This window comes from Dysidea avara, chromosome 5 (assembly GCF_963678975.1).
Source record: "Dysidea avara chromosome 5, odDysAvar1.4, whole genome shotgun sequence".
Classification (NCBI taxonomy): Eukaryota; Metazoa; Porifera; class Demospongiae; order Dictyoceratida; family Dysideidae; genus Dysidea; species Dysidea avara.
The window spans coordinates 23,154,400-23,173,094 of record NC_089276.1 but is presented as its reverse complement, the minus strand read 5'-3'; the positions used below and the strand labels follow the sequence as shown (position 1 = coordinate 23,173,094).

The window sequence follows — 18,695 nt, the reverse complement described above, 5'->3', positions numbered from 1 at the left end:
GTATGTACTGTAGGTACTTAAAGCATGTAAAATCATGTACACATGTATATTCACACATGCTTGCATTACAAAATAATGTTGTGCTATGTAACCAGGATCATTAGTTTAAATTTGTACCAAAAATGCTACAACAAAATTTAACAATGTGCACATGTGTGTAGCTTGAACATGATGAATGTGTATGTTACATTATCTATCACAGGTCACTTATGTGGAAAGTGTCATGCTAACAAAGGAGTTAGTGTTCTCCTTGACAAGTGTGTGGACTGTGGATATGATCATGCTATGTTAATTGTTGGATTAGGTATGCAGTTAGCACAGGGCTCATTGCATATGTTGTATGCTTTATAGGTACTGCAAATGTCATAGTAATAATTGTTATTCTCCTATCACATGCCACTCTACTCGCATGGCTCTATCCATTTTTATACTACATACAGGTAAGTAGTACAAGTCAAAGATGTGATTAATCAAGAGTGTGACATCACACTAATATCTCCTACATACAATGTAATTGGATTAAAAGCTTTCCAGCATGGTATGGCTGTAGAATTGTCATCCACACTAGGAGATAGTAAATATGTAAATAAATTTTAGTGAGGTTTTTACCATAATCTTTGGCAGTGAGCCTCATGGTTACTCAGAATCATAATACAAGTATAAAGAAAATTAAGTTCGATTAGGGGTCATAGAAAAAAGTAGAGAAACAAGAGAGGTCGCCTACACCTGCAGATATACTAGTGAACATGTAATCCCTATGTGATTGAATTAGGGATTAAATGTTCACTAGTATACCTCCATTGTTTCCCTGCTTTTTTCTACTGTATGATCCTTAATCGAACTTAAACTTCTTAATTTTTTTCTTATTCTTGTTTGTTTATTTTTTTACATTATTATGACTGCTCATATTGCATCAAAGAAAAGAATGGCACCAGAGTTAATGTTTTCAAAGTGGTAATTACACTTCACTTTCAGCTATATCAGCCTACTACACAGTGCTACAAACAGAGAACAGTAGGAGAAGCGCCTCTGCAATTAATCCAGTCACCACAAAAACTATGCATGCCCTAACTATCAATTACTGACTTGAAAGTGAGGTGACCATTATGCTTTGCTTTTACCTATTCTCAGCCCGTTACACAGCATTGCAAATTAAGAACAGTATCAGAATTAATCCAGTCACCACAGAAAATACAGACAATTTGCATTTACAAATGTGAGGAAGTCATACATCGCACTACCGAGATTCAAAACCTTGGGCAGTCAGCAAAAAGAAATGGGGTACAAAGGAGGACAAAGGTAAGTCCATGATGTGTGCATTGTATATACAGTGGTATGCCAAAAGGCACGTTTCGGAATGAAGCGACATTGAACAGTGAAAACTTCAAGTCCGTAGCCTTAGCCGTTATTGAGTTATACTTGCCTGAAATCATCAGGCAGGCAGGCAGGCGGGCGGGCGGGCGGGCGGGCGGGCAGGCAGGCAGGCATGTGCAGTATCTGAAATTGTGCATAGTTGATGAATGATACTTTTGTCAACCAATACAGTAAATCGGGAAATTGTTGTGAGATAACATTCTGCAAACAAGCAGAAACTAAAATTTTTGCAAGTTTTACAAAAAATGCTAGCTATACTTATGACAAATTGATCATCCTATACTAGGCTATGCCTGACTCAGTTATAGTATAGCTAGTAGATGTATTACACATGTGTGCTTTAGCTATGATCTTTGCGAGGATCTTTCATGTAGCAAATATGTTTGGGTTGCTTGCTACAAGCTCCTGGTTAGCTAGTGATAGCGCTGGTAATTTCATTCCACCTAGCTGGTTGCTTAACTGTCCTTAACTACAATGTAAAGCCAGTTGATATCACTGTGTACTTCTACAGAGATGAGTGTCTTACCATAGATTCTGTGATAGGAGATCACCATGTATGGCAGATAGATGGTACAAACAACAGTGTTCTTGGAAAAGATGACAATGCTCGGTGATGCTTGTAACACAGTTCTTTGGCTTCCTTTCTGCTTGAAGTAAGCATACAGTGAAATCGACATGGTGCCGACTTGTAACTTCCAATAAGAAGTGCAAAAAACTGGTACTACAGATTAAAACTTTTAACTTCACAAAAATCCCACTATACAGTATAGTAATAATGTAAAATAATATCCATTTTCCATAACAATCTGAATTCTACATTATTTGTAGGTTTGATTGTCTTAAGGTGGTGGTTACCTCACAATTTCTGGTTTGAAGGATATTTTTAAAATTCAGTTATGAACACATTTGGAGAACTACAGTATGCTAAAGTGAACACCACCACATTGTAGACCAACTCTTCCTCTATCTACTTGTTGATTTGTATGGCCATCAGAATTGAATAGCTTTGCTAGAGAACCGATTGTAATAGCATGCAAAAATACTTTCGGTGTCAGTTTATGCAAAGCTCATTATGCATCAATGTAAGTAAATCATGGAATCTATTCTTTAGCAGCATAAGCAGGGTGTGATCAACAAAGCTCCAGCCTACATCAGGCTGAAACATGGTTATGGAATTAAGAAGTCCTTACACAAAATAGTCTAAAACCTGCTGTAACTTCTACAGGTGGTACAAAAAGCTTTTTTCTTGACATGCGGCCCTGCTACAAATACTGTACCAGTTGCTTATTTTACACTAATATCCCACTAGTATACTAGAAAAATGTGATGCAGAAAGTTATACTAACACTTTTAACATATCAAGCTAAAACCACAAATAATGTATGCCGTCAATGTTTTGTGCGAAGCACCTGAATTCTCGTGAACAAAGGCTCTAAGTTACTCTACTACTCTACTTACTTTAGTGGATGTCTTCTTTAATAATATTCACAAAAAAATAACAAATTTCATCTTATTAAAAGGCAATAGGCCTTAGCAAGCGCAACAGTCATTTTAACAATATGTACTTGACTCAAAAATGAAATATTTTATGCTATTTTCAGTTCATTTTTGGTTATTTTGCAACTTGGTGGTATTGTAGGGTGATCTAGTAAAGGTTTGAAGCTGCTATGGAGTGTAAGATGTGAAGTCAAATGTGGGTGATTTAGCTGCTTCCCGTGGTGCAGAGCTTTGAATGATGTGTGGAGGTTATGAATGAAATAATAATTAACAACTGCTGGTGCCAAACGTCCAGCTGCATCTAATAATTGATAGCTACTGAGCCTAGAAAAGCACTGGAAATAGCTAGAAAGCATAATACAATCCTTTAATGCTGCAAATTTTTTCACATTCCTCACCCATATGGTGAGAAGTCTCAAATCTATAGACAGACTAATAGTATGCATCCAACGTTATCACATCACTATGAGGAAGAGTTGGCTATTTTTGTATTAGTTGAGCATGAACTGACGAATACATCAAGGCACGATATTTTCTCTATAATCTTTTGTGTGTACAAACAAGAAGACCGCTTGAACACTGGAATGATGGCGGTAAACTTTATTTTATAAACAAGCACCCATAACTACAGTAAGGTGCCTTTTGCTGTACAGACATGAAACAGTGGTTTTCTTGCTCTCCATGAACATACTATCCATGAACAGGCAAATTCAATGGTGTGTAGATTATATTGATTTAGGTTTAGTTTCACTACATACTGAAAACATGTGTAAACAATTTTAATTGGGCACTCATACAGTTAGGATGGTTGCTTATCCAACCTTCCTTGTACTTGTTAGTTTACTTTTTAACAATAACTATGACTATATTGAACCAACGCATACCACATCAAAAAGAAGAATTGATGCCAGGCATGCTATTAGACTAATTATTTTTATGTCTGAATGCATGCCCTAATTATCAGTTATTATGAAGTGTCATAGTCGTTAGAAAATTCTGCTGAATAAAATTCCATAGCAACTTATTTGGAAGAATTTTTGGCTGCTCTGTAGACACTTTTGGGTTGCTTATATCACACCCATACTGCCAAGTACCCATGTGAAGCTGGTTTTTGGATAATTCAGAAAAGCCCCAACTTTCTTGATCCCTAATATACAGTACTGTCGTACTGTATGATTACCTATATATGCTCCTTTTAAATTTGGAGAGTTACTTAAAACATTCAAACCTACAAATAATATAAAATTCAGTTTGCTAATGGTTATTTGTCTATAAGTGCAAACCTAGCCTGTAATATCTATGCATATTGTAAAGTAAGTTATGTGTGATTTTTTTATTGTATTACAATGTACAGCACATGAAATTTAATGACTCTCTAACCTATTAAGGTCACTCCATACATTGCCAAATACTTTCCATTAACATTCGGTGCAATTCAGCCATATGTAAGTTAATGTTGTAATAATTATTTATAATACCAATAAATCAGTAATGTTTGCATTGTAAAGGGTAGATGTTGAATATAATAGATTGTATTGAGATCAATATACCTTTAAATAAAATCATTAACTGTTCATATGTGAAGATCCATCTGTGAACGCATTTTCTTGCTATCATTCATTGCAGATACATAAGTGTTATGATATACTGTATACCTTTCACATACTGTAGCTACACTACATCAGCAGTACTATCAGTCTATACTTTCCATATGATTTTTGTCTATACCCTGGAATGACTGCACTAGTATCCTACACTATCAGATATATACCATTTGTGTTGACAACTGTGATTGCAGTGATCTTTCACATAATCAACAGGTTTGTGCTCTACCTCAACGTACATATATGTTTGTTAACTTTAATTACAGTTGGAATTCCAATATTCAGGTTTTAAAAACCTGTGGCCATATAATATGTTCCATGGAATTTGTAGGTGCAGAACATCAGAGAACGTTTTTACTTTCAATTATACCAACAACTGAGCTTGCTTTATTGGTGGTGGATTGTCAATTAATAACATGTTGTCTTAGTGTATGCATAATTATGTTCTTTTTGCCTTTTAATAAATATGGTACTACAGGATGAGAATATTCTTTCACAGCCATGCTTGAATGCCTACCTGTATGCATAGTAGCTGTTAAGGAGTGAATGATAATGTTTAGCTACTGTGAATGTCATGCATATACATAGTAAAATAGCAAAACCTTACATAATTTCTTTGTTCATCAAATTCATGAGAATGTACTGTAGATTACTGAAATTGTTGCATTGCTACATTTAAAAAATCATGCCTTGTACAGTGGAACCTGCGTTACGGTCACCTGGATTAAGCGGTCACCTTTGTATAACGGCCATGGTCACGGGGTCCCAAATATTTTCCCATACAAATGTATGTATTGTGGTCTGCATTAAGCGGTCACCTGTCTAACGCGTATAACGGCCAACCAAGAATTTGCCTATGAATCACTGTATGCATAACTTTATCCTTCGTATAGCGGTCGCTTCCTTTTATGGTGGCTTGTTGAGCCAATGGTCTGACACCACGGCACCGTTTCAATTAATGCGCAATTATCACACTTCCTGCCTTTCAATGAATGCTATATAAACTATCAGGCTTCACTGCTTAAACATATTCAATAGCTATAACCAACATTCATAGCAAGCTCACCTTGCCCTTTCTGTATAAAGACCAGTAAAATTATTACTGTATTCGAGTGACTTTATTGCGTTGGCACGAGCCTCTTTATAATAATTACTCATTTATAACGGTCATAGCCACTAAAATGCTGCAGACCATCTTATGCAGGTTTTCTCTATAACAGCCACCTGTATATAAAGGCCAGATATATCTGGTCCCAAGGTGACCATTATAGACAGGTTCCACTGTACTAGTAATTGTTAGTTAGTAAATTTGTTTTATTTTTCTTTATACCATACAATAAGAGTTTTCTCTCTTAAAACACCTGTATAGCACATAAGCAAGCAGTAGCACATAGTTTCCAAAGCCATTTTTACCAGGCAAGTCTCATGGGTATATGTGCCTGCTTTAAGTGATCTGCTCATGTTGTACTACATGTCAGCAAGAGTACATATATTATGTACTCTTGATGTCAGCTAGCCATTGAAAATTTGTTCCTGAAGTCAATGTTTTTCAGATTGTTAATTTACAAATACTAGAAAAAAATTAGAAGGAATGTCTGAAGTAGGAATTCCAGTATAGCTGCAAGTGTAGATGTCCTCCCTGGTTTCACCATTTTATTTCTATGATCCCTTCTCAACAGCAAGATCTTTCCTTGTACTTGTTTACTTTTTGGTAATAACATAATTCATTACTGGTAAACCAGTTCATATCACAAAGGAAAGAATCGCACCAGCAACATTGTAAAAATTAATTGCCCATGCAACTAAGTGTGCACATCAACTATCATCATTCTGCTTCATTTTTAGCTGTTTTCCACCCATTATACAGCGATACTAGTATGAAAAGCACCTCTGCATCTAGTCACTATAGATTTATGGACAATTTTCATGATATGGTAGTAACCATAATGTGTTGCCCGCAAATCAACACCTACACAGTAGTGAAGAAAGAAATGGGATGCATAGAAGGACTGCATGCATTGTAACTGCTTCAATTGACGAAAAGGCACTTCTCAGGCCAAAGTAATGAAGAAATCAACCTTACCTTGTACAGTGGATGCAATGAACAATTACCTGAAGGGAGATTTTAAAGTACATGGCATGGCTACTTACAACTGTTGACTCTACATGCATAGCTCGTTAGTCACTTTAGGCTACAAAGGCTCCCCACTAGTTCCTTGCTGTTGTATGATTCATGAATGCTAACTGTCAATTGAGGAATTTTGCACAGCATGACCATGACCACATAGGGATCCTGCAACTCACTTATACTCAACTTAACTGAACACTGTGGCACTATAATACGTATAAGCTCCGTTTTTATAACCAGTGAACTCTATTACACCCTGCAGAGTGCTCCCAAAGCAGTGTATCACTACAGCAGTTCTCTCACATGTGTTTTGCCGTTTATTTAAGTTGTTGCTATATAATTGTGCTGTAAGTGTAATTATTTTGCTATGTCAGGTGACATGTGAAGTTGTACGTATCTTTAGGAAAGCTCCAATGGCTACAAACATTTGGGTATCACAGAGTGGACTGTGGCTACTGATAATGTTGCTATACACTGATGTTGTCAATACTTCAGTGTCTGTATTGAATTGTCGTGGTAGATATCACAGAAATAATGAACTGGTATGAAGCATGTAATAGTGCATAATAACAGTATTTTATTTAAGTTACATTAACAAAGTTATCTATCCAACACCTCAGGCAGGGGCGTAGGAAGCATGAGTGCCATGGGTGCTTGGGCACCCATAAATATTTCCAGTTGCCTAACCAATGGAAAAGATTACTATATATACTGAAAAGATCGAGATACTCTAATAGAGCAGTCAATGACTATAGTCACAACCTTTTTTTTTTAAGTCTTCAGCTTCACAACTGGGCACCCATAAGTTAAATATCTTCCTACGCCTCTGTCAGGGAGCAAAGAAATGGGGGGTGGGATATGGATGGAGCAAACACTCCCACTTTGAAGAGTGGAGGATAGTTACCCCTCACTTTTTCCTATGTCCATAGGTTAAATTATAGGAATTTTTATTTTTTGTCAGCTTACTTTGCTTTGGTTACTAGGATTGTGCTACAGGTCAAGTAACAATGGAACATTATTACCTATTGTACATATTATTAGTTTTGGGAGTATACAATGTTGAGGTACTCTAATAGAGCAGTCACCTAAGTACTATAATAGAACATTCAGTTGGATGCATAAGTGTAATTATGCAATTGATCCAAAACTGTCTGCATTACAGAATTTGTCTGATAGTCATAGCAATATCCCATTCAGGTATGCGTGTGCCACTAATTAAAAATTGCTCTGAGATTCAATTTTCAAATTTAAAAGTTTCCTGTAAGAGATAATTATATATATAACTCCAGACCAGACCTCTATGCATGTTAAGGTACAGTTAATTTTGAAAAACTGTCTAAATGACAGTGACTATACCTCCCACTATAGTGTACTGTTCTTCATTCTCTCATGACTGCTATATAGTACAGTATATAGTACAGTATGTCTGCAAATTTTTGGTTGCTTGTGTATCAGATCAATCAAAATATTTTTGTGCTGCACTTATGCCATATACTTGTGCACATAAAAGCCTGGTTTCCTAAAATCATTGAATCTTTTTTTGTTGGTATTTTTTCTTGACAAATGTGTATGTATGTCTTAAAAGCAGCCTATATCTGAGGAATTAAAGCAGTACAGAATCATCATTAGCCTTCCTGACAGGTAAACGTTATTTGATAAGGTAGTTTATTCATGCCAGTTTGAAGTACAGGTTGTGATTGCCTGTCTCAATGGGCTCTACATGTATAAAACAATCCCAAAATGGTGTAGCTAGTCTCCTAGGCTACTAGAAATAGCAAGTAAACAGGGACATGTCTTGTTTACTTCTGTATGAAAATGAAGAGCAGCAATGAGGCTTTTTACAAAGAATTTGGATAAGAAAACATGACTGACAAACCATAAAACAGTTAAGAAGATAATTGTAGATTGCAAACTCACTTGGTTGCCTAGCACTATGTGTCTTTGTGTGCATATGTGTATATGTTAGTTGGGGTGTAAATTTCCCCCTGGGCACATTGGCAATTGCCATCTGCCTGGTAATAATGAATAAATTAATAAATGTTCATCCTGTCTTCTGTAGTGTTGTGTAAATTGGTAATTATTGTGAGCCTATACAACTCATATCATTTTTACAAGTTTCTGAACTGTTACCATATATATCTTTTTTAGAGATGGTATGTGGATGGTACAGTGGAATGCTTTACAGGAAGACATCTTGCCTTAGCAGTTTTTGCAGTCTTAGTATTAACACAGTGTGTAGTCCTGATTGTGGTTGTGATGGCTATTGCAGTGGGTAAACTGAAGGTGTGTTTAATAGTCTAAACAAAGAGATTTTAAATGATAGTATGATCCACAGCAATATATGATAGAAAGTACCAATACAAAGGACTGGTACATCTGAACTTGATGTACTATATATAGTACATCTTTAGTACATACATTTACTTTCACTGAACTGATCATGCAGTATGGTAGTCATGTCATTGTGAAAGGAAAAAAGGCTGATTTTAAATATATTTTTGCAGAAAATGTAAGTCATCCCTGCTTTACAGCACTAGTATTGGATAAGTCCAAACTCATTGTGACCAAAATGCTATCTATTTAACATAGCATAACTCAACTATATGATTAAGTCTTAGGCTTGAGTATTTTTCCCAGTTCAACCCAGAGTCATGCCTTTCACTTACTGCAGACATGAATCATGGTCTTTCCTTTGTTTTGTATCCATTTATTTATCCACTACCATATTATTATATTGACATGTTGGTCACATATAAATGGCTTCTTGTTCTGACTATCATAAGGAATTGTTCATATGTGACTGGATTTTGGAAAAATGATCCAAAGCACATTAGAAGTTTCGAGATAAACGGTTTTAAAGAATTCAAGCCAGCGTAACCTCTCCAAGGATAGCAAGCACACATATGAAATTTACACAAAAGATGCATCAATCTATTACCTTTCAGGCCACTTCCAGTACTTGTAGCTGCTTGTAGAGTTTCCTGCCAAATAAGATAGAAAATCTGAGCATTTGGATGAGTGAAGTAGTATCACGAGTGCTCACCAAGGGGTGGAGGAGTGGGCAAGGGTTAGACCTCAAAACGGAGGCAGACCACAATTGGAGTCCAGAGACAAGATTACAGGACTGTGCTGGCTCCTTAGTGGCTGATATGGAGCAAAATCCACAGAAAAACCTCTGGCCAACATTATCAGGCTGTCCACCAGTAAACCACTGGTTCTTGCCAAGCCAGGTCCTTCACAAGGCCTAAAACCGCCACTCAAGCTCTACACACCACCCAGAAAAGACGTCTGTTGAAACCAGCCTCAAGTAGTTTGAGTGGTATACCGAGTGTCAAAACTGCTAGTGCAATAGTGTAGCTATCCACTGAAGGTATTAGTTTGATTTTGCCTGATGTGCGATTTGGAACGGTTTTGTAAAATCTGGTCACATATTTTCATAAAGTGGATGAATTGATTGCAGAAGCTTTCTCACCCTGTTTGTAGTATGTAACTAAATACTGTTGAAGCAATATGGCAATGTTGCTTATCAATAATTGCTATGTTAAGATGCGAAATTAATGATATGAATATGTCTGGCACCATACTTTCCTTTGATAAGTAAGGACAGGTTCAACAGTCATGTGTTTGCTCCAAAAACAATTGTGACTGGATCAGCGAAAACCGTTCTTATCACCCAAGACAGGAAGTTAGATTTTTTCACACAAACACAAAGCTTAATGAATGCACTATCAAGTTTACTGTCACAGTCGACCAGAGTAAAGTGGTCTGCTTTTGCTGGCTGCTTTTTAAAGCACAGTGGCGAGCCATACGAATGGTCTGGGGTCTTGATGGAGCCCTGGCCAACCAGGAGATGGCTGTGTGTGGCTGTAAAGTTCCATGGTGTTGGACAATGACCTGTGCTGTAAATTTCCTTTCATTTTAGCCAGTTCTGAGCCCTGAATGGCCCGTAACTTGGCCTAATTTATCCCAACATGTTCTTTTTCAATTTTTGAACACCATCTTGCCTGCCTTCCAGGCCCCCACCTCCCACCTGTTTTGCAGCTTGCCTGATACAGTCAACCTTGGTTTTAAAACTATCTAAAATGGTGGGAAACTTAGCTGTTGACTACTTCTTTAGTGGATGACCAGGAAGGTAAGATATTGTTGTAAAATGTGTGAAAATTTGGTATACATAGCTACCACCATTGGCCAACTACAGCACTCTGAATATTTAAAACCAACATTTCTCGATACTGTTAAATGGGCGATAAGACTGGTTTTCCCAGAGACAGTCACAATTAAGTAATTTAAATTCAAGTTAGGGTCATAAAAATAAAAATGAAACAATGAAACAAAAGAAGTTGCTTAAACTTGCAGTTTAACTACTGTAGTGTACATTTAATCATGTGTGGCACGCTCGCTTCTTGGGCCACACAGCACACTACCGTATGTCTTAATTCTATTGACAAGCTATGGAATAAGGTATACATAGGCATAGCAACAAGGGGAGGGGGGTGGCTATAGGGGTCTAGAGCCTCTCCACATTCATTTTACAGGGGGCTTAACTGCCTTTCCACTTTATGGTCGAGGTACTCTAACTACTGTAATTGAGCACTCGTGTACTCAAATAAAACATTGCAGATGTGTTTTAAATTAAAAATTCAAATTTCAGAAAACTACCTTTCAGATACCGTATTTCCTGTGAGGGTGTGCCCCGAGGCCTTCTTAGATGCAGCATGCCTCACATACTGAGTGTACTTTGTGTACTGTGCAACATTCTTAGCCCCTTCACTTTTAATTTTGTTGCTACCCCTGCCAGTGAAGCTGAGGTATACATGGCTTCCCCTGTTTCATTGCTTTTCTTTTTACTTGAAATTCTAGTATAGTTTATTAAGAGAAGTTATTATTATGACCCTGTAACTGTAAACTGTATATCATAAAAGTTAGAAATTGATGTATATGCATGCAAGTACAGTGGAACCTCGATTATCCAAACACCAATTAGCCGAACTCTTGATTATCCAAACACCAATTAGCCGAACTCTTGATTATCCAAACACCAATTAGCCGAACTCTTGATTATCCAAACACCAAATCAACTGCTCAATTAGGGTAATTTGTCAAAAAGTGTATGCTTTATTAGGGTAGTTGAGCAATGCTCAGTACATAAATGTATGGATGTTTGATCTTACATACTTTCGATTATCTAAACACCCTTCCCCCCAATTATTTTGGATAATTGAGGTTCCACTGTACCCAGTGGGACATACTTTTATTGCTGTAGTCCATAGTCACACTTAAACTGTTCATACACTTGCTCATTAAACATTTTACTAGATACATCAAAGGGTGAATGACACCAGCAAAAGTTTTCCCAAGTTACTTGGGTTCTTTCCGTTTTGTTTTATTTTTATTCTGTTCAACACAGAGAAATCACATGTGAAGTGTTTTTCTATCAAATCATTGCATCAAGTGCTTCTAGAAGCATGGCCTGACAATCCCTGTTCATTTATACAAAGCAGAGACATTACACTAACAATAACAATAACAATCATTTTGCAAACATACCATGTGCTAAGATACGTTTAAGTGTTTATTATGTTATGTTCATTAACTTGAAAGAGCCCTGTGCTACGAAAAGTATTGCAAAGTCCTTTTGTTGGTGATTGTTGCTGGTGGGCGCCAATTGAATTAATCAGAAGATTGCTCTTTATTACGTTTGTAGTGATTGACCCTGGAAACTTGGTAAGTGTAACACTGAAAATATAATTGTTAGACTATAATAACAGGCTCCAGTTCTGCTACTGACAATGACTTGTGTGGCAGTATATGCATATTATCAACCATATCAGAAACAGTACATCAATGTACTGGAGATTGTTATACTAGTAGATCAGTTACTACTACTAATGATGGCTCCTACTAGTCAGTTTAAGGTCAGCACATGATGATGAGAACATGTTGATATTGGTATACTTACAGGATGTGGTGTATGGTGCTGATCACTCCTTCAGTATTGACCAGTGCGGACATGTGGACACAATCAGTACACACGTTGCTATACTAACACCATTTTACTACTTCCCTGTGGTGGTGTTGTGTGTAGTGGTTGTGGTGAAGATTACTGCTAAAATTCCATTGAAGTTTGCAAAATGGTTAGTACCTTATAAGTAATCCTCTAAAGTCCAATAGACTACCTGTGCTGTGATTTAATATCCAAACTATGTATGCTTCTTGTGTGGTTACATATATATATACATTGAAATTTGCGAAACTTGGTTATAGAGGTATTGTAGTATTGTTTCAAAGCTGGGTGAATGTTATACATATATAGAATTTAGTTCATGCATAATATTCATTATACTTTGTATGTTTGTTTAACCTATTCATTACACTTAAAATTGCAGTTCTTTTTGCTGATTTGAATCAAATTATGTTCAACATTCCATCAAGAACAATGCTAAGGATTGTGAGACAATGAGACTACTTCACATTAACACACTGACTAAACAATAGTATATGGGTGTGCAGCTGTAGGAATGGCTACTGCTATAATCAAATACCAACATCTATAACAAACTAAACTATTATATACGTGTAGAAACATGACAAAGTATAACAACTTAACCACAACAGTAATTATATCGAACACATTAATATCAGTCATAACTAACAGACCTAGGCAAGATGGGGACCTGTACCGTGCAATTATTTAGAGCCCACTGTTCCCAAGTGAACTCTAGGAAAAACCTAACATGTACTTTCCTTTTTGCTTGCCTAAAATAAATCCCTGCAACTATCTTGCCAAGCAAAAACTGCTTGCTGTGCAACTCATAATTTCTTATATTTTTCATTCAAACAAGAAATTACAATACAGTTGTAATAAAGAATTTGTTAAAATGATAAAATTGTTTTAACAGTGTGTGTAAAATTGTCTCTTTTCTTGAAAACAATGCCATCACTTAGTTGATAAATACCAATTTAGGAAAATACAAGTCCACGGGTGTTTAACTACGTACACCCATAGTTATTAAGGCATGTTGGCAGTCCAGTGTGGTCCAATTTTAAGGAAATTATCTAAGGCTGGGAACACTCCCTACTGGTCCAGTATCTATAAACTATGTATTAGTTAGAATGGGTAGACAAGGTTTCTATGCTATTTAGGGACCCGGGGACGATGTGGGCGAGGCTACTCACAAACTTAATTACCGAGGCTGCAGGCCAAGGTAAATAATTGTGGGTAGCCAAGCCCACATCAGCGTTGAAACCGGGTTGGGTCATCCGGGTCACATTTTCTCCGGGTCATCCGGGTCTGACCCGGTTTACAATTTATCCGGGTCTGACCCGGATTGGATCACGTGAGAAACGAAATTGTTCATTTGACGACGTGGAAACTTATAAACGCTATCGCGTAACTTTTTCGTGAGCCACGCCCACTTATCGCATTACCAACATACGCGAGGGTAGCTATTGTCAGTAGGTGAAGACCTTTTTTTTTTTTTTTTTTTTTGTCTTCAACCTACAGCTAGGCTGAAGTTGCAATATTTACTCAACACGAATCGAACGCTCAAAATATAGACTTGTTCGCTTGCTCGAGACTAGCCGAAATACGTCTCGGCTTTAATTAATCCGGGTCAAATCCGGGTCAGTGGGTCATCCGGGTCAGCAGTAGTGACCCGGTTTCAACGTTGGCCCACATCATCTGAGGGGCTCTATATAGTGAAGAAACCAATGTCAACCCATTCTAACTGATTTAGAAAACTTCCTAATAAAGAAAGAGTGAGAGAAAGTGGCAAACTGTGTATGGTATCCCAGGATTTATCCTTAAGCAGAGTTGATCATGTTAGTGCCACTGCACCGACATGACATTCATAACCGTTGCATCGCTATAGTGCCAGTATTAAGTGGTTACTATGCTGGGCTAGAAAGATGCTTGTCTTGTCCAGAAAACTATTAAGAAGCAAATTGTGAGCACTAGCATCGAGATTTATCCTTCAAGTTTGTTGTGTCAGTGCCATACTGTGTGAGGGATTTGTATTGAATACCTATAGCCAGAGATACCGTATAGCTGAATATTTTCGAACCAAAAATTTTTGTAGGCACAGTAAAATCTGAATTTCAAAGGTTTTAATTTCGAAGAATGCATATATTTCAAACTACATGCAGGTGTGTTTCAAGTAGATAGAAATTCAATGCGTTGAGTCTAGCTCCGTGTGCTCGCCTTACTGATGGAATCGAGGACAGAATAATCCCCACTTTTGCAAACTGGAAAGAAGACTGAGTTACAATATAAGTAGAGTAATAACAGTAGTTAGCAGCCACTGGTAAGGCAATCATCGGCTAGATCAGGCTACTCCAAGAAAATTAATTATTTCCCATTTCCTGCCCTCATGCAGATTCTCTTCCCGCATGGTCATTCATTATTGCTGTCAAATGAACATTTTATTCATTATTTATTCTGTGATTGCATGGCAGTGATTAGTTTAACATTCAGAAAGCCCATTTAGCTAGCTTTTCACTGTTCAGGTTCTTAGTTTAAATATTTCTACTGTCTGTAAATTATAGTTATGAATTTTGAAAATTAATAGAAATATCTATAATCAGGAGTTCATAATATACATATTTAGGTATATATATTATGAACTCTTGCTATAATGAATAATGGATAATGAACCACCCGCCCGCATGTATTTTTGAGGTCAATGAAATAGGAAACAAGGAATTTTCTTGGAGTGGCCTCAGGGACAACAGCAGACGGCATGGATTCCCAATGATGCCATTCTGGATAGTTTACTGGCTATTGATGCCTGAGTATTGATTCTGTTCAACTGTTATCAAACAATACATGTATGGTAGTACCAGAGGTGTACACAGGAATGTTTCCACTACAGCTAAGTGACTGTTATATTAGAGTAGTTTATATTACCTGACTGCTCTATTAGAGTATCTCGATCTTTTAACCAAAATCAGAATTCAGAACAATGCTATAAGTGTTGCTGTTGTGTTAGAAACTACATGCAGTGTATATTATTTAATTAAGATAAAAGTTTACAATATGTCCTGTTTCATGATAGATTCCAGATTCTGAAAACCTGAAGTTTCAATTTCTTAATGTTTCAAGTAGTGTGCAAAATCCAAAGGGGTTTCCTGAAACCCCTGGAAACCCCCCTCGGTACACCCCTGAGTACTGTTTAAGTAGGTTTGCATCAAAAGTGATGTGTGCCGCCTAAAATGCCGCTTTTAAAAATCATCCTAAAGACACCTTACGCCACGAAATCGCCTTTAATTTATGGAATAATATTAGTCTATCTAACATGAAATACAGCATTATAAACACTTACCGGTGACTGGATATAAAATTTTTTTAAATCACCAAAACTTGAAATTTCATCTCACTCACTCGCTATCTCACTCACTCGCTGCCTCACTCACTGACCAGTCGCAAGCCTAGAGCCCAAACAAAGCAGTGCACGGTCACCATTTTATGCCATAACAACAAACTCACTGGTGGGATGTGCCTTTTGGGGTTCTGAAGAATGTACACCCTGTGCTCCTTGTCTTTTGGGGTTCTGAAGAATGTACACCCTGTGCTCCTTGTCTTTCCTTTTATCTTCAATCAGGTTGGTTGTCTTCTTCTTCAAGCATCGAAACCATACCGAGGCATTAATTTTCTGTACCAGCACTTTTCTGTAGACACCACAAAATTATTTCAGAAAGCGCTTATGCTGCTGAAAGAGTGGGATGCTTATAATTTCAAGAGTTGCATGTGAAACATTAAGGCTGCTGAGTTGTCACTTAGATTTTTGCCAACGCCTGGACTGCAATTGACGAAGAGATTTTGAGACGGACTGATACTTGACGGCTTGTTCCTCTGAACACATTGACTCAGCCACTCAGTGCTGGACAGCGAGACCAGCGAGTGATTCATATGATTGGATAGTACTCGAGTGGAAATTGTATTACTTCATCCTGTTAGTCAAGACTAAGCTCCAGGCAGCTGAAAAAGCCTGTTCGTTCAAACAACTTCTAGCCGGGGTGAATAGAACGCAGACCATCGTACTGAGACAGGTCATAGATCTGGATGGGAAAGTCCCTACTTTGGAACATTAGTTATAATTTTGTTCAATGCCAAAGTAGGGGCTTTCCCACCAAGCTATGCTGTAATACCATCATTCATCTCTTGTTTTACTGATTTTTATTGCATAGATCCCTACTTCATTTTTAAATTAACAATTTTTTAAAATACTAGTTAATAACTTGTAAAGAATACATGAGCGAATACACGTTGTTCAATCACGTGAAGTACATTATTTTTACTTGTGGGAATTTATTATCGAAGAACAACAGGACTTGGGAAATTATTTTCAAAGAGAAGGGTCTCTTCGAAACATCCGAAAATAAAATCCCTTTGAAAATAACCAGCTATACAGTAATAGAGGGGCAGTTGAATTTTACCATTTAGGCCATTTACAGAAGGTTGTGAAGTCTTATAACTGTTACAAATGTTACTATTGGTTTTATCACATGCCAAATGATAATTATTTTAGAGGCACTTACTATTCATGAAGTGTAGGTGACAGTTTATAATAAGTGTGGTTTCGGGTGAATTTGCAATAAAGGGAGATAAGTCTGCTTCCAAACCAAAAGTATTTAACATGTCAGTGCAATCCTTGAGTAATGAACTGATTTTGGCCATCAAAGCGATATACAGCTAGCTAGCTCTTCCTAAAAGCTCTTCCATGGAGGGGAGGGGGGGGAATTTGCCGCAAATGCTGCATGCTGGATCCACCATAGGTGACATGTCCATTCAGTTAGCCAGCTAGCATGTGATTCAAACATGTATGCATCACATAATCTCATTGGAACAACGGAGTCATTTGAGTAGTATATTAATAAAGCCAATAATGTTTGTACCACTTGTAGTTGGTGGGTGAGCACATGGGGTAGCATACACAAAGCAGTATTCATTTCTTCTAGATGATTTATTTGCTAAACATGGTAACCATTCATTATTAAGAGTCCAGCAGGCATTCAGTTTCAAATTAAATGGTGGTGATGCCCCAAACAGTAGTTAGTGGTTTTGATAGCTCAATTCCATACAATTTACATTCACTGCCTTACAGTATATTAATAATTTGTGCAAAATTGTTATTATACCACAGTGTAGTTAGTTGATGTTTACCTTTTATTTTATAGGAAAAATAAAAAACAACCCTCAGCGATACATATTGAAGCAGTAACAACCATCTGTCAAAGTGCTCCAACTACTTATTATTTTGAATTAAATGATGAAGCAGAATATATAACATAAAAAATATTGTAACATTAACAGTTGTAAATAAATTGTTTGTTCTATATATAGTACATCATGAAATACAAAATTAATATGATTTCAAATGTACTGTCTAGTTCCATGTGTCGTATAATAAGAGTCTCATGTTATTCTATTTGATACATATTATTATTAATCAGTGCTGTGTGACACTTTAAAAGTGATTAGCAAATATATTATATAGTCCCGTAAGGTTGTCATTCACAACACACTAGCATGCATTGTCAATGATTACTACAGGGACTGATTACTACAGGGACTGTTGGTAGCATCAAGGGCTAACATAAAACTACTACTACATTTTCCTTTGGTACTCATAAATATGTTCCACTCTTAGTTATTTTTTAACCAATTGTCGATTATGAAATTCCTTTATCTGAGCTATTTATATCAGGGGCAGCGGAACTGGGTAGGTAGGGTAGGCATTTCAACTTTTAGTGGTAGCTATTGTCTATTGAACCATGTTCCAAATCCATAGAAAGCAGTCTGGTTGCTCTGGTTTTCCAGGATCGCTTTTGGATACTGTCACTTGAGATACTCTAATAGAACAGTCAGCGATACCCTAATAGAGCAGAGAGTGACTATTTATTACATTAGAGTGTATTTTTATAGATGTGAAATTATCTCCAGATTCAATCTCAGAAAGCAATATTTTAAAAATTTTCTGGAGCTAACTCAAGCATGCTACAAATAATGCTGACCTATGCTTGCACATCTATGATGCTGGTGATGGTCATAGAAGTATGATCTCACAGTTGCCTACCTAACTTGTAGATGCTTC

At 36.9% G+C, this 18,695-nt stretch overlaps 1 protein-coding gene across 2 annotated transcripts in view; it reads left to right on the top strand.

Annotated features, from left to right (window-relative positions):
* The window catches only part of LOC136256448 (uncharacterized), a 57,395-nt gene extending 39,416 nt beyond the window's left edge, over window positions 1-17,979 (top strand). Inside the window, exons 12-21 of one of the 2 annotated variants that reach the window (XM_066049406.1) lie at window positions 203-304; window positions 352-440; window positions 4,260-4,316; window positions 4,543-4,691; window positions 7,007-7,145; window positions 8,752-8,886; window positions 12,205-12,327; window positions 12,372-12,518; window positions 12,565-12,737; window positions 17,779-17,979. In XM_066049406.1, coding sequence (XP_065905478.1) covers window positions 203-304; window positions 352-440; window positions 4,260-4,316; window positions 4,543-4,691; window positions 7,007-7,145; window positions 8,752-8,886; window positions 12,205-12,327; window positions 12,372-12,518; window positions 12,565-12,737; window positions 17,779-17,893 — 1,229 coding nt within the window. In that variant the 3' untranslated portion in view covers window positions 17,894-17,979. Of the gene's footprint in view, window positions 1-202; window positions 305-351; window positions 441-4,259; window positions 4,317-4,542; window positions 4,692-4,741; window positions 4,761-4,806; window positions 4,954-7,006; window positions 7,146-8,751; window positions 8,887-12,204; window positions 12,328-12,371; window positions 12,519-12,564; window positions 12,738-17,778 lie in introns of those variants that run through there. The other variant, XM_066049407.1, reaches the window with a different exon arrangement.
* Window positions 17,980-18,695: the final 716 nt, after the last annotated feature.